The sequence below is a fragment of the Oncorhynchus mykiss genome, chromosome 1, assembly GCF_013265735.2.
Source record: "Oncorhynchus mykiss isolate Arlee chromosome 1, USDA_OmykA_1.1, whole genome shotgun sequence".
NCBI classification, from domain to species: Eukaryota; Metazoa; Chordata; class Actinopteri; order Salmoniformes; family Salmonidae; genus Oncorhynchus; species Oncorhynchus mykiss.
Genome location: NC_048565.1, coordinates 72,140,253 through 72,167,413, shown reverse-complemented (window position 1 = coordinate 72,167,413; position 27,161 = coordinate 72,140,253). Strand labels below are relative to the sequence as shown.

General features: G+C 43.9%; 1 protein-coding gene across 6 annotated transcripts in view; it reads right to left on the bottom strand.

Moving 5' to 3' along the window:
* Positions 1 to 27,161, bottom strand: part of tp53bp2a (tumor protein p53 binding protein, 2a) — a 50,732-nt gene continuing 23,571 nt past the window's right edge. The window contains exons 4-20 of one of the 6 annotated variants that reach the window (XM_021610864.2): positions 24,479 to 24,549; positions 23,806 to 23,907; positions 16,603 to 16,801; positions 16,259 to 16,440; positions 15,784 to 15,948; positions 15,530 to 15,565; positions 13,299 to 13,346; positions 12,194 to 12,389; positions 7,695 to 7,805; positions 7,355 to 7,479; positions 5,849 to 6,254; positions 3,969 to 4,804; positions 2,750 to 2,887; positions 2,307 to 2,440; positions 2,008 to 2,174; positions 1,577 to 1,776; positions 1 to 1,442 (exon numbers count right to left, since the gene is read on the bottom strand). In XM_021610864.2, coding sequence (XP_021466539.2) covers positions 1,401 to 1,442; positions 1,577 to 1,776; positions 2,008 to 2,174; positions 2,307 to 2,440; positions 2,750 to 2,887; positions 3,969 to 4,804; positions 5,849 to 6,254; positions 7,355 to 7,479; positions 7,695 to 7,805; positions 12,194 to 12,389; positions 13,299 to 13,346; positions 15,530 to 15,565; positions 15,784 to 15,948; positions 16,259 to 16,440; positions 16,603 to 16,801; positions 23,806 to 23,907; positions 24,479 to 24,549 — 3,158 coding nt within the window. In that variant the 3' untranslated portion in view covers positions 1 to 1,400. Of the gene's footprint in view, positions 1,443 to 1,576; positions 1,777 to 2,007; positions 2,175 to 2,306; positions 2,441 to 2,749; positions 2,888 to 3,968; positions 4,805 to 5,848; positions 6,255 to 7,354; positions 7,480 to 7,694; positions 7,806 to 12,193; positions 12,390 to 13,298; positions 13,347 to 15,529; positions 15,572 to 15,783; positions 15,949 to 16,258; positions 16,441 to 16,602; positions 16,802 to 23,805; positions 23,908 to 24,478; positions 24,550 to 27,161 lie in introns of all 6 variants that reach the window. The other 5 variants (XM_021610856.2, XM_036984729.1, XM_036984734.1 and 2 more) reach the window with 5 other exon arrangements.

Below are 27,161 nucleotides of genomic sequence, written 5' to 3'. Positions count from 1 at the left end.
CACCGGATCCAGAAGGTTCGTCTTTTATTGCAAATGTTTACAATTCTACATGTGAGGTTATAGTTGGACAAAACAAAAAAAAGAACAATAATAAAACGTAACAAAAATAATCTGACGAGTTGATGCAGAATTCCTTACTATGAATGAGCTGATTGAGTTTTCATTAAACTTGCTTTAGAGATTTTAAGGAAAGACACCTAGTCTGACATTATAAGCATTCATCTCTACCATCTCTTACTCTTCAAGCCAAGCTACATAGCGTGTGAATAAGGTTCCTTGAAGTTAACCCCCTCATCCTTCCTACATGGCTAAATGGTCCATTTTAATGCAGGGACGCCATTTTAGAAACAGATGGCACGTGGATTTCACTAGTGATGTCATAGTTTCCGAGGAATGTCTATTGTGACAATAGCACAACTGTAGTACTTTTCTGTTTGTCATATCTCCACCATTAAGCCAGTGTAGAGAAATATAACGAGTGCTGCTTATATCTGCTCACTTAGCCTGTGGTTCAGTATATTTTCTATCTTAGCATCATCGAAGAACAAGAGTCAAAAGCAATAGCTCATTCAACAGTGGTATAGGCTACATTTCACCAACCAAACATACGTTTCATCATTTCATTCCCAGTTTGATAAGTTGAACAGTGGTACACACTCAGACATTAACCCTTGCCAGTACAGTAGGGTCAATGCTGAAACATGGGCTTATATTGTAGTTATACTGAGTGGGCCACAGTCACTAAAAACAGGAAATGACATAAGGTAACAGAATACCTGTTCATACAAAATTCATCACATTCATCATGTATTACACTCATTCATTCACTCAACTAACACATTGTTCAGCTCCAGCTCTTTCTGACGAGGTTAAAATGAAAGAAAAACAGTTTTAAAAACTATGTAAAAGTGTAAAAATCACCTTTCAACATAAAAATACTGTTTGTTCCATTTTACATTTATCCCCAGACATTCTGATCAATATCCATAAATGCAGATACTTGATCGGAAAACAATACGACAAACATGTAGAGAAACATAATGCCTTTAGTGTCTTATACACACACACAGTGGTCTGGGAAAATAAGTGTGGAAAACCTCTTCTCCTGGTATACAAAAGTGCCTCAGATGGGCCAAAGTCAGTGGTCATAGGCCCGTCTGTAGTGTTTTTAAAATCCTTCATGTGGTTTGGTCTCAACGTTTCTTCACGTGATTGTTGGCCTCTCCTTGTACGGTCCTATTAAATAAAGCCTGTGTGGATCTGCATCTCAATCTTCCCCAATATTACTTCACAGATCAGAGCAGATGAAGGAGAGAAGATGAGGAGAGGTATTGGACCAATGAGATGCAGCCAGTGTCCATGCCTCCTGATATATTTACAGTTCAGGATTGACAAGGGGTCTAAGCCAGGCTTCTCTGTCTGGGCTTAATTCTTGGGTAAAGCTGTTGAGAAAGCAGACACACAAACACCTTTATAGATACATTGGAACACTAGCAACCAGTCAACATCTTAATGGAAAGTTATTCAGTAAAAATGTTAACTTGACGAAACGCAGTTCTGACACAGTGCAACTCACCCCCAGAAGGTTCCGAGGGATGTACCCCTCCGTGTCGCCCGTGCCCGCCCACCACCACTCGGTCTCGTCCTCGTCTTCTCGGCGGACGATGGTCATGCAGTCTCCCTCATGGAACGCCAGCTCATCAGAATTGTCATTGCTGTAGTCCCACAGGCCGTACACCACGCCCCTGTTCATGATGCCCATCTTCTCCTGCACACCTGGAGGAAAGAGGAGACCGGGTGTTAGCGGAGCAAGAACACGCACAGAAATATACACACAAACGCCAAATGCAGATGACACCTACAGGTGTGCATCCAAATACACCATCACTAGTACAGTATCATCAACAACCACACTGCCCACTGTCTCTTCAATGCAAAGAGAAACAGAGACTTTCCCCTGACATAACACTCGAGGCTATTTTTACCAGTAGCTGTTGAACTACTGACCGTAGAGGAACTGGGAGCACTGGGTGTATCCCTCCTCCATCTCCTCACACTTATCCGCTGCCGTCTGCATGTCACTGTAGGTCATAGCAAACACCGCCGCTCCGGACTCCACCAGGAACTTACACACCTGCACGTTATTACAGGAGGCCGCGCAGTGCAGCGGAGTCCTGAGAGAGAGAGGTAGAAAGAGAAAGGATGAAAAAAACAAAGCATACATTCAAAAATACTTTCAAGTTCGACGTGTCAGACTCCCTCGCTGGCTTGAGTCAGAATCAGAGCTGTTGGTAGCGTCCACTCACCAGCCATCGCTGTCGGCTGCGTTGACGTTGACACCAAACTGGACCAGGAACTTGACGATCTCTGTGTGTCCGGCACAGACTGCGTTGTGGAGGGCTGTGATCCCCTCATCATTGGGCAGACTAGGGTCCTCCACCTGAGACAGGAGAGAGAGGTGGATCTTTACAACTCACTTCACAAACACACATTATTTTACACAATACACACTCGGTACAAATTATCATCAGCTAACAGCTAAGACTACAAAACGTTAAGACTAAACTTTTTGAGTACGATGGTTTACCAGCTACCATGCTAACCTGCCATTACACTCTTCAATACACACAAGCACTTGTAAACACTGTTCCTCTGTAAAAGTCTTAAAAAAAACAAATAAAAATAACTTAGAGGTCCAGGAAATATGATACGGTATTCACTACAGTATCTATACATCCAGAAATGTTACCTCGTAGATGATCCTCTGGACCAGATCAAACTCTCCCTCCAGAGAGGAGTCCAGGAGCAGGGCCAGGGGGTTAAACTTCACCCTCATGCTGTGGTCGATCCTCTCGGAGCCGGTCTTACGCAGGTTGGTCCTCTTCCCCTAGTACAGACACACGGAGAGGAGTACACTTTTTACACAACATCACACCTAGGTGATATCACACTGCCACGATGACACGCCCTCACGAGGAAGTGTCTGAGGGTGTTCGCTAGTGCTCTGTCTGGATGGATTTGATTTGTGCACGTCTGTGTTTGTCGCATAGAACAATCTACTCGCTGTTCATATAAATGGGTTCCAATCCACAAAATATTAAGAAACTGGATGCAATGCATAAACGATTCGAATGAACATCCAGAGTATCTTTTGAATGAATACAGTATCTACTCAAGATTGAAGGGACCTGTTCCCTCTGCAACTAGACCAATACTGACCTGACTAACAGAGCCAAACCAGTCATGAAACAAACTGAGGTTTTCCTAAACATCCCGATTATTACACAACCAGATGATAAGCTATTACTGGCCACATGAAAGAAATGGCCCTTTTTTGGGTCTTAACAGCTGTCCATTGGGTTTAGCGGCAGAGAGCAAGGACTGGGAGGCAAAAATGGGTCAGACCACTCATCAACACTCCAAAGGGTAGGACCCCACTGACAAACCTGCCTGTATGGGATCAACAATGGAATGCAGCTTGTTGTTTACTTACAGGGCAGAAAATAACCAAAGCTCATTTCAATGTCAGCTTTGGACGAGGGAATGTGAATGCTTACTGAAATGCAGCCATTTCAATGTCAGCTTTGGACGAGGGAATGTGAATGCTTACTGAAATGCAGCCATTTTATGTCAGATTAGGACATAATGAACAGGTTCCACTTTCTACAAAACTTGATCAGGATTACTGTGCTTATATAACCTGTGAGAGGGTGGAGGGTAGCTAGCCAGGGCGAGATGAGGTCAACGGAGGTGAACTTGTACTGTACAACCTGAACAGTCAGGACAACCCCATGAGACAACCCCAAGTGAGGCACATACAGTACTGTAGAGTACAGTACAGTTGGCTATTGTTAATATGGCTTAGGACTGTGATGTTAAAGCTATTTGCAGCAAGTAGAAAGGTTGTGTCTGATTGTGGGCTGGTGTTTATGGGTGTCATGGAAGGTACTTAAAATGAGGTTCCTTACCGGTGGCAATGTGACCTGTCCTGTGACCTCTGGTGCCTGCATGCTGAAGGTGTCCTCCCCCAGGATCTCCTGCTCAGCCCCGCTGGGGTAAGGTGGTGGAGGGTAGGGGGGGAATTCTTCCATGAAACTCTCTGGAGGAGGTTGCAGGCTGGGTGGGCTGGGCTCCTCCATGCCTGCAGCAGCAGGGGGCGGTGGGGGGAACCAGGGCTGGTCAGGTCGAGGGGCAGGGTGGGGTGGATGGGGAGGGGGCGTGAACTCCTCTCTGTCTCCCTCTGGGATGGCTGGTGGGGTAGTCTGCTCTGTTGGGGGTGGGAGGTGGTGGTTAGGGGTGGGAGGAGGGACGTCACGCACCTCCAGTTTCACACTTCCCGGTTGGCTGCTCTCCCCAACAATCTGGGCACCTGGAACACCAGGCAACGCCCCTCCCGCATCCTTTACAGCCTCGGGTGTGGTGGGCGTGGTGAGGATGGTCTCCATGGCAGCCAGCGTGGTCTTCTGATAAAGCAGCTTCTGGATGTTGGGCCCTGCGGGGCCCTCGGGCTCTGTGATGGAGCTGCGTTTCTTCAGGGGCCGTGGGGCGTTGTACAGCTTCTTCCTGAGGGCCTCCAGGTCACCGTCACTCTGATGGCGGTAGGGGTTGGAGATGAAGGGCAGCAGCTTGGTGGGGCTGAGGGGACGGGGGGTGCGCTCTGTCTCCCCCTGCTGGCCCTCGGTGGGGGGGCCCTGTTGTGCCCCGTGGTCCACCTCAGAAGGCTGGTCTGGGGAGTGCCGCTGCTCGCTGTATGGGTTCTCTGGTTGCTGGGGGCCACCACCGGAGATCACAGGCTTACCGTACACTACACACAGAGAGTAGGTCAGACTTTAAAGTGGTCTTTGAAGATACCATCAACTAGACAACCTATTTTCCTGCTGGTACACAACACTCCAGGACAAGGATTGGAGAAAATATAACGTTTCAATCTATTGTTGTTGAGGCAGGCAACACACAGCTTAGAATGTTTATAGTGGGAGTAGCCTACGTGAGGATGTGTGTTTGAGGATGAGAGCTGTAACAGAAGGTGGTTCTCCTGACTGCATGGCTGAGCACTGGTGTGTCACCATGCGTCAGCCAGGTCAGGTTGGTGGACTTGACTTGAGGGAGATCCACAGGGCAGGGATGACACGTGCACCCTGGCCTTATGGACTCTTAGTGAAGTCTCTAAGTACACTAAATACCTCACTTTTACAAATTAGGACACAGCCACTGTCAGAAAGACCCAAGAGCTTCTTCTGATCATGTGACCTGACCAGGAAAAACTAGGGAAAACTCTTGTTATATCATATCATCTTATCATAACTAGGACCACACATTTTTCCTGGCCACTGCAGACTCCAGAGAGTTCATGTCCTCTGCTTCACTTTAGTCAGACATATCTGCGTATGTGCAACCCGTTAACACTAACAGGGTGACGAGGAGGATTGCTTTAATGATTCATTTATCGGTTGCCATGCCTCAGGGATTATTATCTTTAATTAGATTCACTAACTGCAGCTTGTTCTGAGTCAGGACCCTCTCCGCTGGCTAAATGAATCACTGTACTCTCCTAGGTACATAGCATAGGACTGACGTCAGCCTGCTTTAAAGTCTCTGTTAGGAGTTCATCTACCAGTCAGTGTAGAACTAAGAAAATAACAAGAGCAGACAACACTGTTTCTAGTACACTGGTATTCAGTGAAATGCTTTGGAGCCATGGTTCACATACTGGCCTTGATTGGCAAAGTCACATTGCGAAATCAATCCTCTTCATTCATTCTTTAGAGAAATAGACAAATGTCTCCAGACAGACGGTAGTCCAGATACAGTCAACAGGAAATGAAGAGGAACCAGAAGGTAGTCTTACCACTGACAAATCCGTTGCCTCGGCTCTGGCTCCTGTTGAGAGACCCCTGTATGGCCGGTGGGTAGGGCTTGCCTGGGGTGGGCTGCTGAGTGTACATGGAGTAGATGGAGCTGGCTGCCAGGGTCTGGGGCTTGCTCAGGTCCTTAGGCAGCTCTGGTGTGAAGGGTCTTACGGTGGCTGCCAGAGGGGGGTCCTGCTTGGAGGGCAGGGGCAGGGTCTGGCTCTGGGAGGGTGGCAGTGGGACGCGGGCCTTGGCCGCCTCCTGGGGGTGCTGTTGCTGGCTGGGGGGCTTGGCCTTGGGGAAGGTACCGGTGTTGAGGCCTGGCTTGCCATAGGGGGCGCAACTGGGGGCTTTGGGTTTGCTGGCGACAGGTGGGGGCACCTTGACTGCAGCTTTAGGAGCAGACTGGAGAAAGGAGTAGACAGAGGAGCTGGTTAGATGAAAGATAGGTACTCACACCGTACACACACACACACACACCGTACACACACCGTACACACACACACACACACCGTACACACACACACACACACCATACACACACACACACTCCTAATGTCAAGAGCTAATGTTCATGATAATTACATTACAGTTAACCCATTACAATACAACTTCTAATTTAACCCCATTACTCACAGGCTTCCACTCAAAGTTCTGCATGGAAAACCCCATTGGGGATCAAATGTCCTGTTGAAGGTGTACTGTGTACATGTGTTTGTATGGTAGGTACATACAGTGCCTTCGTAAAGTATTCAGACCCCTTAAAGTTTTCCACATTGTTACGTTAGCCTGATTCTAAAATTGATTGAATTGTTTTCCCCCCTCAATCTACTGTGTTGTTGGGGATCTTCAATGTTGCAGAACTTTTTTGGTACCATTCCCCTGATCTGTGCTTCGACACAATCCTGTCTCGGAGCACTACGGACAATTCCTTCGACCTCATGGCTTGGTTTTTGCTCTAACATGCACTGTCAACTGAAGGGCCTTACATAGCCAGGTGTGTGCCATTCTGAATCATGTCCAATCAATTGAATTTACCACAGGTGGACTCCAATCAACTTGTAGAAACATCTCAAGGATGATCAATGGAAACATGATGCACTTGAGCTCAATTTCGAGTCTCATAGCAAAGGATCTGAATACTTATGTAAATAAGGTCTGTTTTTTAATGTTAATACATTTTACATTTGCAAAAAATGATTGCTTTGTCATTAAGGGGTGTTGTGTGTAGATTGCTGAGGATTATTTTATTTCTATTTAATCCATTTTAGAATAAGGCTGTAACGTAACAAAATGTGGAACAAGACAAGGGGTCTGAATACTTTCCAAAGGCACTGTATGCGTGTGCATTGGAGAAACTACTCTAAGCTGTTGGTAGGAAGGTCGGCAGGTATTCGATTCAGTTCAATTAAAGTTCACGTTTTCAACTTCCTGGACACCAGCTATTTTGGGTCCGCAGTAAAAGCAGCTAAGCGACCATTTTGGTTCAGTTGCACTGTTCTTACCTGGGCGTCTCTGACCAGGTCGTCACTGCTCTGGTTCTTGCGGAGGGAGGAGGCGGGCACCTCAGTGGGCTCAAACATAGAGAACGGACGCACCCGCCGGTCCCTCTTCATGCCCTCCGTCTCACCTACACACAACACCACCGCAGGTGTTACCATAACATAACAACTAGACACAAACAGGGAAAACAATGGCACAACCCTATCTGGACTGTGTATCTAATTCAAAGATAGCCATGTTTGTGTGGACAGGCGGATATGATTTGGCCACTAAATACCTAGTCATTGTGTGGTCGAGTCTTGCAGTAACATTTATGTGTGGTTGGGCTGAGGTGGTGGTTACCTTGCTCTGTGTTAGCGCTGGAGTCAGAGGTCATTCTGGGCAGTATGGAGGATGACCCATGACTACTGCTGTTGGACTCTGGTCCAGAAGTGCCCCACTCTGCCAGCTTACCTGAGAGAGGGGGTGGTAAGGGAGGTGTGGTTTTAGGGGTGTTTTCTAACAATACTTTCAATTCAAACCAATGGTAAGTCAAATATGTTTAGACAAGGTCTGGCCGAAGCTGGGCTATAATATACAGGAAAACCCCTGTGACTGGGACTTCCCTTTTCTCAGAAAAATGAAGACCGTACAGTAGGGTTTCCTAAACTCGGTCCTGTGTCTCCCCTTGGGTGCACGTTTTGGTTTGTTGCCGTTGCACTGCACAGCTGATTCAAATAGCAAAGTCGTCGGCAAGCTTTCATTATTTGAATCCACCGTGTCGTGCCGGGGCAAAAACCAAAACGTGCACTGCAGTACAGGAGTGCAAAATGTGGTAGATCTAGCTAGTTCTTCCTATCTTCCACATTTCCTCAATAACTGATTTAGAGCTGACTGGGCCAGTCTGAAACCACATGGCTGTCAGACCGTCAGTTCTGCTGGAGGTAATGTGTTTGTTCCAACTGACCCAGTTAGAAACGCAGCGGAATCCAGCGTGGAAAGAAAATGGGAACGGGCACAGTTAAATTCAACAAACAGGCAGTATCGCCTCACAGCAACACAAACAGAGATCTGGCAGAAAAAGAGATGACAATGAAAACATTAAATAAGAATGTATTTTCGTGTTCTCCCACAACAAACATACCCCCATGTGCGCACACACACACTCTCTCCCTCCCTCTCTCTAACATGCACACACAACTAAGCCCATATTGCATCCACTGAAAGGGTAACACACAGCAAGCTCAAGCTGACACACACACACACACACACACACACAGAGCACAGCACCAGAGGGAGTGTGTACCTTTTCTCTTAGCCCGCAAGTCTTTCAGAGGCTTAAGCAAGAACATGGCTTCTAAAATAAACAAAAAAGCAAACAAGACAGAAAGGGTAGGAGCCTTAGATATCCAGAGGTCCGGTCCGTTATAGGCCCAAGCAGGGGGCCCAGTGTGGGCATGGTGAGGGGTGCAGATGGCCTGGCTGGATCTGGGACCAGGCAGGGACCCTCCCCGTCAGTCTACAACTCGATGGAGAAGAGCTCTGGAGGGGTTTAGACAGGCTGCAGATTCCCCTCTTCCCTTTCCAACCTGTCCCCCTCTTCTTTCCCACTGCATATTGGCTCATCACGCAGAAGTGATCGCATGCAACATCACAGCAGACTGGGGAAAATCTGGTACTTTAACTCCTACGTTTCCCTGGCTTCCAATGGAGACTACGTGTAAAGGAAAAGATGGACCGAAGAGGAAAAGGAGGATAGATAAAAAGGGAAGGAGGTCCCTTGTGGTGCTGTGTTGTTTAGCAGTTGAAATCACCAGCTTTGGTGTCATATCATTGATTTTTAATGTCACCCCCTCTCCCTCTTTCACACACTCCTTCTACTGGGGGAGTTATTTTAGGCAGACTGAACGAGTGAGTGAACAAGTGCGTGAGTAGAGAATAATAACAGGCCAACGTCTGTGCATGGCCTTTCACTGGTTGTGTGTGTGTGTGTGTGTGTGTGTGTGTGTGTGATTAGTGTTGTATTTATGCAATCTGACTGAATCAAAGACCGTAGTGTAAGCGTTTTAGCGGCGTTCCCTCGTGACAGTGAAGAGAACATTTTTTTTAGTTTTAAAGTTAATTTCCTGCAATTCTACTCATGTTGCCTTGAGGCGGAGAGACACATTTCTGCAATTTTTTATATGATAACTGATGATCAATGGGCCCCACACCGGTAACTACAAGTTTAGATAGCTGGCCCGCTAGACTAACTTACCAATAAATAAATAGCTGGCATGGGCTAATTGAGTGACTGCATATGAACAACCAAATTTCAAAATTGCACTTTGTGTATTATTTAATCTAACACTCAACAGTAAATTGAGACCCCGGCTGAGTTCCTATACGTACAGCATATACAGTACTAGTCAAAAATGTACACCTACTCATTCAAGGGTTTTTATTTATTTTTACTATTTTCTACATTGTAGTATAATAGTGACGACATCAAAACTATGAAATAACACCTGGAATCAGGTGTTAAACAAGTCAAAATACATGCTATATTTGACATTCTTCAAAGTAGCCACCCTTTGCCTTGATGACAGCTTTACACACTCTTGGCATTCTCTCAACCAGCTTCATGAGGTAGTCACCTGGAATGCATTTCAATTAACAGGTGTGCCTTGTTAAAAGCTCATTTGTGGAATTTCTTTCCATCTTAATGCGTTTGAGCCAATCAGTTGTGTTGTGACAAGGTAGGGTTGGTATACAGAAGATAGCCCTATTTGGTAGAATACCAGGTCCATATTATGGCAAGAACAGCTCAAATAAGCAAAGATAAACGACAGTCCATCATTACTTTAAGACATGAAGGTCAGTCAATACGGAAAATTAAGAACTTTGAACATTTATTCAAGTAGAGTTGCAAAAACCATAAAGCGCTATGATGAAACTGGCTCTCATGGGGACTGTCATAGGAAAGGAAGACCAAGAGTTACCGCTGCCTCAGAGGAAAAGCTTGTTAGTTACCAGCCTCGTAAATTTCAGCCAAAATAAATGCTTTACAGAGTTCAAGTAACAGACATCTCAACATACACTGTTCAGAGGAGACTGTGTGAATCAGTCCTTCATGGTCAAATTGCTGCAAAAGAAACCACTACTAAAGGACACCAATAATAAGAAGAGACTTGCTTGGGCCAAGCAAGCAACAGACATTAGACTGGTGGAAATCTGTCCTTTGGTCTGATGAGTCCAAATGTGAGATTTTGTTCCAATCTCTGTCTTTTTGTGAGACGCAGAACAGGTGAAGGGATGATCTCTGCGTGTGTGGTTCCCACCGTGAAGCATGGAGGAGGAGGTGTGATGGTGCTTTGCTGGCGACACATTATTTACTTAGAATTCAAGATACACTTAACCAGCATGGCTACCACAGCATTCTGCAGCAATACGCCATCCCATCTAGTTTGCACTTATTGGGACTATCATTTGTTTTTCAACAGGACAATGTCCCAACACATCTCCAGGCTGTGTGAGGGCTATTTGACAAGTAAGGAAAGTGTTGGAGTGCTGCATCAGATGACCTGGCCTCCACAATCACCTGACCTCAAACCAATTGAGATGGTTTGGGATGAGTTGCACCGCAGAGTGAAGGAAAAGCAGCCAACAAGTGCTCAGCATATGTGGGAACTCCTTCAAGACTGTTGGGAAAGCATTCCAGGTGAAGCTGGTTGAGAGAAGGCCAAGAACTGAAAAGTTGTCATCAAGGCAAAGGGTGGCTACTTCGAAGAATCTCAAATAGAGTATATTTTGATTTATTTAACACTTTTTTGCTTACTACATGATTAAATATGTGTTATTTCATAGTTTTGATGTCTTCATTATTATTCTACAATGTAGAAAATAGCAAAATAAAGAAAAACCGTGGAATGAGTAGGTGTGTCCAAACTTTTGACTGGTACTGTTTAAAGCCAAGTTATCGTTTCTCATTGTGTATTTATTCCTTGTGTTTTTATTTTTCTCATATTTTTAAAAATCAATCTCTGGGAAATATGCGTAAGTACGCATTTCACTGTTAGTCTACACCTGTTGTTTACGAAGCATGTGATAAAGGGCAAAATGATCATTCTACCTCAAGGCAAACTGCACAATACCCCCCCTGGTGGATAAAATATGTTATTACAGAATGAAATGAACACTACTGAGTGCCAATGTACAGTAGATTAGGTAAATTGATAGTAGCTATGTTACCAAACTGAAGAGGATACCACTGAGCTTTCCCTGGTTCAACCTCTGACTGCATAATGACACAGCAACATGAGGCCTGGAATTCCACCCTGGCAAAATTAAGTCTCCATTGAGTGGAGGAAAAACACAGCATGGCTGATTCAATCGCAGCACAATATATGTGTCACGGCTGCCAAGAGACCTCATTAGCCGTTAACCACTTATTCAAGGTCAGGCATTTTTTCAACTCCTTTAATGTTTTAGGTTCAAATTAGCAGTAGGGTAAACTGATCCTAGATCTCTGGTTAGGGGCATTGGTAGAAGAAATAGCCCCACCAGAGGACACAGGCAGTAGGCTACCTTCTGAGCTTAGAGTCACGTCACAACCAGAGCCCGTCTGTACTAACAGGGGTATCCCAGAAACCTTGGCTCCTGCCGAGGGTGGGGAACTCAGTCACATGTCAAACCTCTCACAAGCTCGTCATCGTGACTTTGTTAATCACTCAACTGAGGTATAGAGTACCCACCATGGTTAAGAGACTGAGCAAAAGAGGTGAAGTGGAGACTTCAGCAGAGTAGTTGGCGGGCTCACTTTGCCCGGGCTAAGAGGGAAGAAGAGAGATGGGAAAGGTGAAAGGTCGAGGTCACCGTCTCACCTGTGTTAGCTTTGTCCTGGGGTTCTGGGTGTGCAGGCAGGGTGGCGGTGCCATCGGGGTAGGCAGCAGGTTTGACCAGCAGCTCGTGTCTCACTGGGCCACGAGGCATGGTGGACGACTGGATGTAAGGGCCGACAGCCGCCACACGAGACGGACCCTGCTGCTGCTGCTGACCCACCGGACCATCAGAGGGCAGCTAGAGGAGGCAAGAGAGATGGAGGGAGAGGATGAATGGGAGAGAGTTAGACAGACAGTACAGAGTGAGACAAACACACAGATCAAGCTGGTTATGAGTGGGGGAGCATCAGTGGGAAAGAATAACAGGGTCACTCACAGATGTACATAAACAGTGAAAAGTACAGCACAAAGACCAAAATAATATATTTCTTATGCATCTCCCTCAGCTTAGTAGTAGATTAGACAGTTACTATAACTTCCATTTGCCACTAGTCCAAAATACAGTGGTTGACGTTATGGATGAATTTAAAGTTCAATCCTTTTCACTTTATTCTTCACCCGATTTACTTAACCAAAGATCTCTTAATTTAGTATGTGTACTTTACTGAATTTATACTTGGGATATCGCTTTTCAACAGTAAAACTTTATTTTTAAATAAATAAATATATATATTTATATATGTATTTGTATGGGGATTTCCTCCAGCGATTAAATATATATATTTTTTTTTAATCGCTGGAGGAAATCTTTAAGGGAGATAAACAATGTTGAAAAATACTCCACAACTACCCCACATAAAGCCTGATCAAGTCTAACGCTAAAACATTTGGACCAAGCCAGCTCGATTTACTTTCTAACACGGCCAGAGCCTTGATCTGAAAGTTCTTCTGTTTCGTGAAAAAATAACTTTAGCAGCTGTGTGAAACAAGGCCTTTACGCAACAGAGCAGATTAAATAAGTCAAGCCGTGCCGTTTAAAAACAGATCAAATCAACTGCACTCCGGTACTGGAAACAAAATGGGGGGGGGGGGGGGGGGGGGGGGGGGGGGGGCAGTAAATCCTACGCCTGTTGCTGCTCTGCCAAGTCATGCAGAAGAGATCAGTGCGTGTCTATGTCAGGTTCGGCTCTGTCATCAGTTACTGTACCTGCAGATGAGTGTCTTTAGTAGCCCTCTCCTTACCAGGGAAGCCATTCTTGAGAAACAAAAACACAAAAGGCAACAGCAGTTTGAACACACTGGTAGCCAATCCCCATACAGGTACATAAGTCACTATTGATCAGTTCCTCCCATATGTTTAGACAGAGCAAGGCGAGGTGATTCTAGGCTGGTATCTCTCAGGCTAGCCTTTCCAGACCAGTGTGGTTGAAACATGCCTGCCGGGTGACATCATTGTGATTCCAGGGAGACTGTCACTAAACCACCTCCTCAGCGAGTCCTGCTCTACTCAGCCTTCAGATCCTCTGCTTCCACATGTTACACCTTTACCTCTTCAGCAGTCTCCTTTCTTCATCTTAGCTCTTCCCTTCGTCAAACGAGAGAGGTCGACTTCTTCAATATTGGACAAAATCCTTTTTCCATTTGTGACGTGTGGTTTTCATTTATATAAAAGGATTAAGTATGGATATTAAAGGAAGGATTCATTCCACGACTTTATTATTAATTCAGTGAGTTTTAGCGCTGCAGATCGGAGAGGGATCTCGTGGTATAGAATGCCTTTTGCTTAGTAGACACTTTCATTTGCTCATAAACAGCTGATACACAGCATTGCACGTTATGGCATTCTCTCTGCAAATATATTAACCAGGGAACATTGTGATCACAGTGGCATATACACATTAAACGGAAAATGTACAACATTTTCAAATTCCTATTAATCATCTCCAGCAACACCCCCAACATCAACATAAGTGAAAGTGGCTGGTGTCTATGTTTGAAGTCAAAAGGAAACAGGTAGATAAGTGTTTCCGATGACACCATACGGCGACACTTACGACAATCTGGTGGGCATCATGTGACTTTAACCAACTATGAGTAGTCAAAGCTTAGTAGCAGGTAGTCTAGTGGTTAGAGCGTTGGGCTAGTAACCGAAAGGTTGCTGGATCAAATCCCTGAGCCGACGAGGTAAAAACCTGTTGTTCTGCCCCTGACCCACTGTTCCTAGGCCGTCATCGTAAATGAGAATTTGTTCTTAACTGACTTTCCTAGTTAAATAAAAGGTTACTTTTTAAGTAGTTGGTTAAAAATCACATGATTACACTCCAGATGTCAAAAGTGTTTTGTGATGACATCATCCGGAAACAATTATAAAAAAAAATCATAATCTGATGAGCATCTTTTTGATAAAAAGAAAAAATTTAAACCTGCCATTTTCACATAATATGTTGATGTTGGGGTGGTGCTGGAGATTAATATGAAGTAGAAGAATGTTGGATATGTCCCATTAAAATGATACAACTTGGATTAGTAAGCACAAAGTTACTTAAATGGAGAGATGTATCCCAACTCCCCACATTAAGTTAGTTTCAAAATGAAAGAAAAGGGTGTCAGAATCAATAAGACCACCAAATCACCAGGGATTTTCTATTCGTTTGACAGAGGTTCGGTTTTTCTATTAAAATACCTCTGATCGAGAAAATATTTTGCCGACCATGTGTAACGTGAAATGATAATAAATCATAAATCATTCAGTAATAGTTTCAGTGCCAGAGCAAATTCTCCACAACCTCAACCACTTGAGTTTCCATTTTAAACACTCCTCACCCATAAATGTTGTTCTTGTCCACTTATGGCTACAGCACATCTCACATGTCCTGACAATTTCCTCACAAAATCTTTCAAAGACAGAACCCAAGTATTTTTTACATAGATTATGAAAGTGCCATAGAAACCACAGAAGTCAAAAACAACTCAGGGGAAGAGGGGCAGAGGGATATCAGGCAGTGATGTCAGAGCTCAGGCCTGAAACCATCTCCTCTGGAATTCCTGTCTGCCTGCCTGTGCTCTAGTCTCCACTCCTCTCCTGGAGTTGTTTTGCCAAGCTGGGCTGAAGAGAGGGAGTGTTGAGTGTAAACTGAGATAGCAAATCAACTCTGTGACATCAACTCCTTCAATCCTGATCTTTGGGAGCCACCAGGTGCGCAGGCTTTTGCTCCAGACAGGTACTAAAATAACTGAATCAAGTGTTATAGTAGTGGGCTGGGGGGGAAATCTCCCCACTCTGTGAGTCCCAGGGACCAGGATTGAAGAACGCTAAATAGACAGAGATAGAACAAGTGAACTGTGGAAGGAGAGATCAGAGGGTATTTCAGTCCTGTGAGACAGTGATTTGTTTGTCAGTGCAGAAAGGCAGTGAGAGACAGGGTTGAGGAGTCTTACTTTTTTGATAGGGGCCGGCTCTGAGGGCCAGGGCATCTGTGGCTTTCAGAGGTAAACAGAGATACAGTGTGTTTATACTCTCCAGCCCATAGGGGGCGCTCAGGTTATCACTTTTGATTGGGTATGCGTCACTATGTAAATATTTACATTTCTCTGACCAAGTCTTGAAATGTCAAAGTAAGTGTTCTGCATCCGTGTGTGTGTGTGTGTGTGTGTGTGTGTGTGTGTGTGTGTGTGTGTGTGTACACACTCACCGGCAGGTTCTCTTTCTGCTGCAGAGCGGCCTTCTTCTTCCAGAGGCGGTCTCGGAGCTCACTGACGCGTTTGTCCATAGAGGCCACCTCCAGGTTGCGCTTGTTCAGACTGTCTCTCTGATGCTGCAGCTTGGCGTTCTGCTCCTGGTTCAGCTTGTTACGCAGCTAAAGGGGACAAGAGACGACATGCCAGACAGCTGAGCTAGGATGGAGGACAGGGTAAAGGACATATGAGGCTTTGAACTAGTTGTTCTGACGGCTCAGTTGATTGGTTAGGTCACGGTGGTAGGAATATTTAAGGGTTTGAGTCCCACACGAGCCACATGCTAAACGTATGTGATTTGAAAATACAGACATGGGTCAAATTGTACGCATATGTAAAATACTTTCAAACAATTGAGCACCTGGGATTGAGTTTTCCAGGTACAATGGAATTGTCAATAGTCCCAAAAGTGCAAACTCGAAGAAAACACACCTGCAGCTCCTTGTAGAGGTGGTCCAGCTCAGCCACAGAGCTCTGGTTGTCTTTGAAGCCGTCCATCTTGCCATTCTTGAGCATCTCCAGCTGTCTGTTGAGCTCTTCAACCTTGGACACAGCCACCACCAGCTCTCTCTGCTTCTGTTGGAACAGACCATTCATCTGCTCTATCTCCTCCACTACAGAGAGAGAGAGAGAGAGAGAGGGAGAAAGATAAAGATACACAGGTTAGAACCAATCAATTAGTCAGTCATCCAACACAAATCTACCAATCAATTCACCACTCAATCAATAGACCGAACAACCAATTCCTTTCCCATTCATTGCAACACTTCGCTCACCCAGCTTGCCGTTGCTGAGGCGTTTCTGCTCCACGTGGCCCTTGAGGGCCCGGACCTTCTTGAGCCTGGTCTCCTGGTTCTCCACGTTCTCCCTGAGACGACGCAGCTTCTCCTGGTCTGATGCCTGCTGCTGCTGCTGCCTCTCCTCCTGCTGCTGCTGCCTCTCCTCCTGCTGCTTCAGGTAGTGCAGGCGCTGCTCCTAACGAGGGAGAGAGGAGAGGGGTAGGGGAGAAAGACGATGGGATGGTTACGGAGCCCTGCTTGCTTCAGAAACCACCACTGCACAGAGTGAATAACTATAATTTCATACACTGCATAATGGATTATTTTAACTGCTCATTTTAATAGGCCAATGGGGTACAACTACTGTGCGTCAATTGTGATTTGTCTGCAATGTCTATGAAGTTTTTTTTAGTTGAATGTGCTTTCAGTCCATATCATTAGTTAGAACTGAACATTTGACAAACCGAATACCACTGCGGTAAGAAAGTCGAACAATGATCTACTCGTTGCGCCATAAACGTGACAGGAATCTACTAAAATAGTGTCTTTATTAAGCTCCCTTACAGGTGAACTGTGGTGATGGGACGGCATGTTTATAAGGCTGCTCTCTCAGGGCTACACTCCGAATCCTGTTGTGCTATCCTCTGGCTTCCCCTGACAAACACAGTTACGATGAGTAGAGACAGGCAGGCAGCACAGGTGGGCAGGCAGCACAGGTGGGCACGCAGCGCGGAACCGACTGTGTTGATCCAAGCAAAGGCAGAACAGTAAAAAAAAAAACTTCTCAGCCAGAGACTGTAAGGAAGAGAGAGAGAGAGCAGACAGGTCTCTCTTGAAACAAGAGCATTGATCTCCATGAAACTTGAGCCTTGATAAATAAGTGTAAGCAAAAAATATACCAGCGGAAACAGACTATGGTTCATGATGCTTCAGCAGCTACAGACCCCTTGAGGGAAAGAAACCCATCAAATCAACCAAACTGTAATGTGTCAGCTTATTGCCCTCATCCAGCCAATACATCTTCTGTATATGAAAAAAGTCCTTTGTTTGAACCATGGTTATAGTGATTGATGACCAGAATCTCATGTTAATGAGATGGGGAAAACACAACTCAAAGACTTACTGCACTACATCCTACACTAATGTTCTGTCATGACATGGCCCTTTCTGGGTAAAGATCATGGCTTCTCACTCTCTCCAACACCCAGGTTCTGTTATCTCACGTCATAAATTCCTGGCAGAGACTATCTCCCCCTTTTCATGTTGTATGGAGAGAGAGAGTTCAACAGTAGAACAAAGGAACTCCCGCCAAATTCCACCATATTACAGAATTTGAGACTGCAACCATATCCATATTTTGGTCGGTGGAGAAGCCAGCTACGACCCGGTCCGTTTTGTTTCATGTTTGTGACCTCATGAAAGACAACACAGTCACATTACCCTAACTATGTTTATATATGTGCCTCCTTTATGAGGTTTGCATCTAATTATTGTATAAAATTAATGAGTAAAGATTAAACTACTTGTGAAATTATGTAATGTGATGTTACACCTTTAATGGGAAAGAATTGTAATTCCCTTTAAAGTTTAAATAAGTCATTTACCCTCCCCCGTGAGCACAGACATGAACCGGCATCATAGAACCACCTTTTCTATTGTTACGAATAAAATCCTCTTCAGACCACGCGTACCTCGGTGTAAACTGCGGTGGCACAAGTTTGAGTACCAAGACTGAGCAAACCCACAGCGTGTTCTGTGATTGCGAATGGTTTAGACTTCCTAACCATACCACGTGGAACATTGGCTACACGGCTGGAAATGGTTCAACTCAAGACTATCGATCCCAACAGAATAAGAGCAAATCTTAGATATTAATTACTAGTCTGCAGCTAGAAATTCTGGAAACCTGGGATGCGAAGACCGACAACCGCCGAAACATCTATTCTATGAGAACATTTCTGATGGTACTCTGAAGTAACCATTCTAACCACGAAGACTTTGATCTTCAGGGAAAGACAGACAGACAGACAGACGTACTCTCCAGCAGATGGATTCCAACAGAAAACATCACGACACATGGGCATAAATATATATATTGTTTGCAATTATTCCCGAATGAGTGAGCGTTCATGTGCAAAGGATTAGCATTTAAATGAATATAATTATAGTAGTATAGTGTGTAGTGATCCCTCTGGTCTTTCCCGCTCTTGCTCAGTCCACACCCATTTCCCTTTGTCCACCAAGCTGTCATTAAGGCTTAGCCCTCTAGGCAATCTTCCATATCATTTGTTAGTAACAGATCTGTTTGTTTGTTTATGCATTTCTGTGATTATTTAGTTAGTTACTAAATAAATGTTTAAGCCAATTGGTGTATGGATGATTTATAGTAAAGGCTGGGTTTGTGCAGATAACCAACAATTTACGACGTTTGGAATGAGACTGACGTAAATAATAATTCATTAATAAGAAGACTAATTGATAAGATATTAAAATATCTGAAGAGTTATATTAGGAAAATTGTAACTTTGTAATCTGAAGATTTTCCTTGGTGCCCCGACTTCCTAGTTAATTACATTTACATGAATAGTTTAATCACGTAATAATAATTACAGATAATTGATTTGATAAAATAACAGCCTTCACTTTTAATGATGCCAAAGACACGACAGTTCTTACATGTGCCACAATTCATCTACACAACTCTCTCTTATTTTCCACCTCATGTGTGTAGTGCCGAGCGATTAGTGCTCTTTGAGGCCTGTTCATTTTCGGTTTGATTATTAAAAAATAATCACGGTTTTCAATTTTGGTTTTGGAGGAATTCTGGTGTTTTATTGCAAATATGCAGACGGAGTTGAAAAGAGAACACACAGAAGGCTGTTGTATAAAACACCTCTCTGGATAATATCTTCAAACTAAGCGCAACCATGGCATCTGTGACAGCGAGGGAGAAGCGTCCATCCATGTATACTGGTAAGAGAGTCTAGCTATCTACATATTCAGATATCACACGTTTCTAATTCTGTCAGAAAGTCATTTTCATTTAAAGTTAAAGTGTACTGTTAGCTAGCTAACGTTAGGTGTATAATCTCTGTAGTAATATTATTCGTATCTCAGAGCCATTTGCATTGATGATCTTCATCAGATGGCACTCATAGGACTTCATGTATGTTTTGTTGAATAAAGTTCATATTTATATCCAAAAATCTCTGTTTACATTGGCGCGTTGTTATGTTTTGCCTCCAAAACATCCGGTGAAAGTGCAGAGTTACAGAAATACTCATCATAAATGTTGATGAAAATACAACTGCTATGCATGGAATTAAAGATATACTTCTCCTTAATGCAACCGCTGATTTCAAAAAAGCTTTATGGAAAAAGCACACCATGGAATAATCTGAGTACAGCGCTCAGAGACCAAAACAAGCAATACCCGCCATGTTATGGAGTCAACAAAAGTCAGAAAAAGCATTATAAATATTCACTTACCTTTGATGATCTTCATCGGAATGCACTCCCAGGCATCCCAGTTCCACAATAAATGTTAGTTTGGTTCGATAAAGTCCATCATATGTCCAAATACCTCCTTTTTGTTTGCGCATTTAGTACAGTAATCCAAATGCGCATGCACTAGGTCCAGACAAAGTCAAAAAAGTTATATTACAGTTCGTAGAAACATGTCAAACGATGTATATAATCAATCTTTAGGATGTTTTTATCATAAATCTTCGATAATGTTTCAACCGGAGAATTCCTTTTTCTTAAGAAATTAAAGGGAACGAAGATAACTCTCACGGGCGCACGCCTGACTGAGCACATGGCCTTCTGGCAGACCCATGACTCAATCAGCTCTCATGGATAGGCTAAAGCTTGAAAACCTACAAACCTCAGATTTCCCACTTCCTGGTTGGATTTTTTTCTCAGGTTTTTGCCTGCCATATGAGTTATGTTATACGCACAGACATCATTCAACGTTTTAGAAACTGAGTGTTTTATATCCAAATCTACTAATATTATGCATATCCTAGCATCTGGGCCTGAGTAGCAGGCAGTTTACTCTGGGCACGCTTTTCATCAGGACGTGAAAATATTGCCCCCTACCCCAAAGAAGATAACATTGAAACTGGTTGGTTAGTTACCTGCAGATTCATGCAGGGTAGTAACAAAAAATACTCCACTATGCAAGTAACTATTTCAATAGAATGTCACTGCGACAACTGTCAATTGACGTAGCTGGTAAATTCGCTCTGGCTATCTACTCCGATTTCAGAGCACTCGTCTGTGTGCCAGAGTGCAGAATAATTTACGAACCCTCAACACCCGTTAAATATGTCTGGTGTCAGTAAACGTTGGCAAAAAAAGCGTAATTCAATTGCTCTGCTAGGGCGAGTAAAATGGTTAGAGTGAGCTGTTCTCTCATTTGTGTCTGGAAGTAGCTAGCAAGCTACCCAACATTAGTCAGTCAGTTAGACTGGGTGCTTGACTGCTGCTGTTAGGTCAGAACACTCGGATCAACCCCACTCCTCGGCCAGAGCGTCCAGCATGCACTCTGATTGCTCCGAGAGCGATTTATGAACAAACAATCTGACAATGCTCTGAGTTTACCAATGCCCAGAGCACACTCTGGCACTCTAGGTTACATTTATCAACACACCCGTAGTATAAGCCAGCCTTTAGTCTTGAAATCTTTGGTTGTTTTCATACAAAGCCTCACCAGTAAATCCTTAAAATAAATGGGTGGGGCTAAAGCTTAAGATGGTGTGGGGCCAGTGTTGGGCCAGTAACCGAAAGGTTGCTGGATCGAATCCCCGAACTGACAAGGTAAAAATCTGTCGTTCTGCCTTTGAACAAGGCAGTAAACCCACTGTTCACCAGTAGGCCATCATTCCAAATAAGAATTGGTTCTTAACTGACTTGCCTAGTTAAATAAAAAGGTTACAACGATGCTGAATGGGTGTAGACAAAGAACTCTCCCCTGTAGGTACCAAAACATTCAAGGGCCATTTCCTCAAGTTAATCAACTTTCAAAGCAGAATTACTTCTCCATTGTTCCTCTACTTTTATCCAATGTAAAAAACACAATTTCAAATGTTGCTACATAAGACCGGATCGAGCCCGTCGGTCACATATTACATTTGCTTTATTTGAGGACTATTATTTAATTCCAAGTCATCTGTATAGAGCTGCTGCCTATGCTGTCTGACAGAGTCACTATTTGTGTAGTTCTTCAAAGTAAATACGGCATACTATCATGATTGCTGAATATTACCTAACAATCACAATTTTCAGGTTGCGATACCTCGCGAAGCAACCGCGAGCTCTGTATATCACCTCACGATCATGCATTCTTCTCTCGTCTGTAGCAGTTGTAATAGAAACACAGACCGGGCAAGTAGATACACATTGGTCATTGCACACTGAACAAAAATATAAACATAAAATGTAAAGTATTTGTCCCCTGTTTTATGTGCTGAAACAAAAGATCTCAGAAATGTTCCATTTGCACAAAAAGAGCATTTCTCTAAACTTGTGGACAAATTTGTTAACATCCCTGTCAGTGAGCATTTCTGTTTTGCCAATATCATCCATCCACCTGACAGGTGTGACATATCAAGAAGCTGATTAAACATGATCATTACACAGGTGCACCTTGTGCTGGGGGACAATACAAGGCCACTCTAAAATGTGCAGTTTTGTCACACAACACAGTGCCAGATGTCTCAAGTTCAGGGAACGTGCAATTGGCATGCTGACTTTAGGAATGTCCACCACAGCTGCTGCCAGAGAATTGAATGCTAATTTCTTTACTATAAGCCGCCTCCAACGTCATTTTAGAGAACTTGGCAGAACGTCCAACAGGCCTCACAACCCCAGATCACGTGTATGGCGTTGGTTTGCAGATGTCAACGATGTGAACAGAGTGTCCTATTGTGGCGGTGGGGTTATGGTATGGGCAGGCATAAGTTAAGGACAACGAACACAATTGCATTTTATCAATAGCAATTTGAGCCCACAGAGATATTGTAACGAGATCCTGAGGCCCATTGTCGTGCCAGTCATCCTCCTCCATCACCTCATGTTTTAGCATGATAATGCAAGGCCCCACGTCGCAAGGATCTGTACACAATTCCTGGAAGCTGAAAATGTCCCAGTTCTTCCATGGCCTGCAAAATCACCAGATATGTCACCCATTGAGCATGTTTGGGATGCTCTGTATCAGCGTGTACGACAGCGTGTTCCAGTTCCCGCCAATATCCAGCAACTTCGCACAGCCATTGAAAAGGAGTGGGACAACATTCCACAGGCCACAATCAACAACATGCAAAGGAGATGTGTCGCATTGCATGAGGCAAATGGTGGTCACACCAGATCCTGAATGGTTTTCTGATCCACGCCACTACCTATTTGCGGTATCTGTGACTAACAGATTCCCAGTCATGTGAAATCCACAGATTAGGGCCAAATACATTTATTTCAATCGACTGATATCCTTATATGAACTGTAACTCAGTCAAATCTTTGAAATTGTTGCATTTATATTTTTGTTCAGTATAGTTAATTACCACGTTTTATGCACTAAACTATATAGAATATTGGCCCGTTGGAAACTACAGCTCCCTACTACATCGCACAGTTCAGGCTGGATCTGATTTATTTCTAGAGAAACTGTGTGATGTTCGCATTGACCTCATGGAAGAACAACATACAAAACGGAAATCAAATAATTGAACCAACGTCAGTCAATTAGTTGTTTAAAAAACTAAAAATAACCGACATTTCGGTTAATTGCTTAGCACCACCTGTGTGTTTCCTCTCCTGTGTATTACCTTCACCCTTAAGTCACCCGCTCAAGACCACTACATCAACAGGGTTCTCTTTCTATTCCATAAAATATTTTTTTCTCCCCGATAACTCACCTGTCCTCCTTGCCTCCCCTTTTCGCCATTACTTTGCCCTCGCCTTTAATCTTCCCCTCTCTCATCCCCCCTCGTCTCTCTTTTCCATCCTCTCCATTTATTTCCATCACTTTACCTGCACTCTTTCATCTTCCTCTCACTTTCTCTTGCTCTTAGCAACTCCCTCTCGCTTTCATCCCACCCCCTCACCCCCCCTTTCCCTCACTTTCTTTCTTCCTCCATGTCTCATCTACTCCTTTCCACTGCCCCCACCTCCATCTTTCTACCCTCCCTCCCTTGTTACCTTGGAGGCGAGGAGATGTTGCTGTGCGTCTATCTGCTGCTGCTGTCTGGCAGCCATCTCCTGCAGCTCAGCCAGAGTCATGTCCATCCGTGGGGCCGACACCTGAGCAGGGAGAGACGGTCAGACACACACAGAAAAAGAGTTGGCAAAGTAAGACACACATACATATTGTACATATACAAACACATCATCTCTCACTCCAAGGCAAATGTTGTGTGTTTTGCATCTGTGTCAAGACAGGCCTGAAGCTATGTAGGACAAGCACAGTCTCTGCATGTGGGTAAATAGCACACACTCGTGTTCAAATATGGGGACGTTTTTTGCGTCATTGGTGACACAGGAGAAACTGAACTCGTTTTTCCCCTCTCTCCCTCTCCTTCTCTTCGGAAGCTTTAGATGTTACGGGTTTAAAAGTTTACTAATACAAAGAGCAGCAGAGGAAATGGTAAAACAAGTTTAAAAAAAAGAGCTAGATCAATGAGTCACAACAATTCAGAGGGAAAGTTAATGTTTGATTCATTGACTAATCCAATGACTCATAGGACAGGAAAAGTAGAGGGGGTTCAGCAATCAGCAGTGTAGCAACTATACTACACAGTGACTGAATGAAAAACTGTGTTTCAAAAGGCAAACAAGCGGACGTTTGTCTAAAGTCACTGGTTTCTGAACTCACCCCGTTCTCCATCCGTCTATCCCAGGTGCTCTTCACTCCGTTCCTCTTGGAGTCTGATCCTCGTGAGCCACCTGAAACATACATCCAAAACCTCAGCAAAAACAGTCAGAGAGAAGGTTAAAGCATACAAAGTTGTTCTGACTAACATTAAAAGCCACCAAGCCTGTTAGGAAACTATGAGAAACTCACGCAAAGTGTTCATTGGAACTAAAGCTGATATGAGTGAAGCAAACGTCTCTCGCTCTCGCCCTTATATACACCACACACTGACACACCACATACAGTAGACACACACGTTCTGCAATAGGCTCCTTCGGCTGGAGGGGAGGAGTCACAAGCAGGTTACACAAACACAGACGGGCTAGCGTTAGCGACGAGCTAAGCCACTCAGCCAGCACAAAGACATCAGTGTCGCCCAGAGACCGGTCATAATCCCAGGATTTACTACAGTACCCCGGGTCTCTGAGGGGCTGATCATTGACTGTGTGTGTGTATTTGTGTCTGTGTGTTGAGGGTGTCTTAGGGAGCCAGTGGAACTGATTTCATCCCTCGAGCAAAGGCCCGTGACCAAGCAACTTACATAATAGTTTTGGACAAAATCTGCTACAAACATTGGCTAGGCCTGGGGGACTACTCAGGGGCACAATAACATGCTAAGCTAACTCTGAATGAATATTTAGTCTATAAGGTAATGCTATGACAAATGAACTGAATAGCCTACTTAGCTAACTTAATAGTGATGGGGGGAACTGTTTTGATAGTTACATATCGCAATATTTTTGGACAATATTATATTAATACATCGATTTGTAAAAACACCACATAACTAAACCCTTGAATGAGTAGGTATTATTTTATATAATCATGTAGTAACCAAAAAAGTGTTAAACAAAAATCTAAAACAGATTCTTCAAAGTAGCCACCCTTTGCCTCGATGCCAAGTGTGCAAAGCTGTCATCAAGGCAAAGGGTGGCTACTTTGAAGAATCTAAAATATATTTTTATTTGTTTAACACTTCTTTTGGTGACTACATGATTCCATGTGTTTTTTCATAGTGTTGATGTCTTCACTATTATTCTACAATGTAGTAAAAATAAAAACCCTTGAATGAGTATGCATGCATGCATGTATGTATGTATGTATGTATGTATGTTGAGGTTGAGTGTGTCAAGAACTGCAAAACTGCTGGGTTTTCCACGATCAACAGTTTCCTGTGTGCATCAATAAATGGTCCACCACCAAAGGACATTTAGCCAACTTGACACAACTGTGGGAAGCATTGGGGTCAACATGGGCCAGCATCCTTGTGGATTGCTTTTGACCCTTTGTAGTGTCCATGCCCTGATGAATTGAGGCTGTTGAGGGCAAAAGGGGGTGCAGCTCAAAATTAGGAAGGTATTTCTAATGTTTTGTACACCCATTGTGTGTGTGCATGTATGTGTGTGTGCATGTATGTATGCATGTATGTATGTACAGTGCCTTGCGAAAGTATTCGGCCCCCTTGAACTTTGCGACCTTTTGCCACATTTCAGGCTTCAAACATAAAGATATAAAACTGTATTTTTTTTGTGAAGAATCAAAAACAAGTGGGACACAATCATGAAGTGGAACGACATTTATTGGATATTTCAAACTTTTTTAACAAATCAAAAACTGAAAAATTGGGCGTGCAAAATTATTCAGCCCCTTTACTTTCAGTGCAGCAAACTCTCTCCAGAAGTTCAGTGAGGATCTCTGATCCAATGCTGACCTAAATGACTAATGATGATAAATACAATCCACCTGTGTGTAATCAAGTCTCCGTATAAATGCACCTGCACTGTGATAGTCTCAGAGGTCCGTTAAAAGCGCAGAGAGCATCATGAAGAACAAGGAACACACCAGGCAGGTCCGAGATACTGTTGTGAAGGATTTGGATACAAAAAGATTTCCCAAGCTTTAAACATCCCAAGGAGCACTGTGCAAGCGATAATATTAAAATGGAAGGAGTATCAGACCACTGCAAATCTACCAAGACTCTGTCCATAGGACAACAATCAGTCGTATATTGTACAAATCTGGCCTTTATGGAAGAGTGGCAAGAAGAAAGCCATTTCTTAAAGATATCCATAAAAAGTGTTGTTTAAAGTTTGCCACAAGCCACCTGGGAGACACACCAAACATGTGGAAGAAGGTGCTCTGGTCAGATGAAACCAAAATTGAACTTTTTGGCAACAATGCAAAACGTTATGCTTGGCGTAAAAGCAACACAGCTGAACACACCATCGCCACTGTCAAACATGGTGGTGGCAGCATCATGGTTTGGGCCTGCTTTTCTTCAGCAGGGACAGGGAAGATGGTTAAAATTGATGGGAAGATGGATGGAGCCAAATACAGGACCATTCTGGAAGAAAACCTGATGGAGTCTGCAAAAGACCTGAGACTGGGACGGAGATTTGTCTTCCAACAAGACAATGATCCAAAACATAAAGCAAAATCTACAATGGAATGGTTCAAAAATAAACATATCCAGGTGTTAGAATGGCCAAGTCAAAGTCCAGACCTGAATCCAATCGAGAATCTGTGGAAAGAACTGAAAACTGCTGTTCACAAATGCTCTCCATCCAACCTCACTGAGCTCGAGCTGTTTTGCAAGGAGGAATGGGAAAAAATGTCAGTCTCTCGATGTGCAAAACTGATAGAG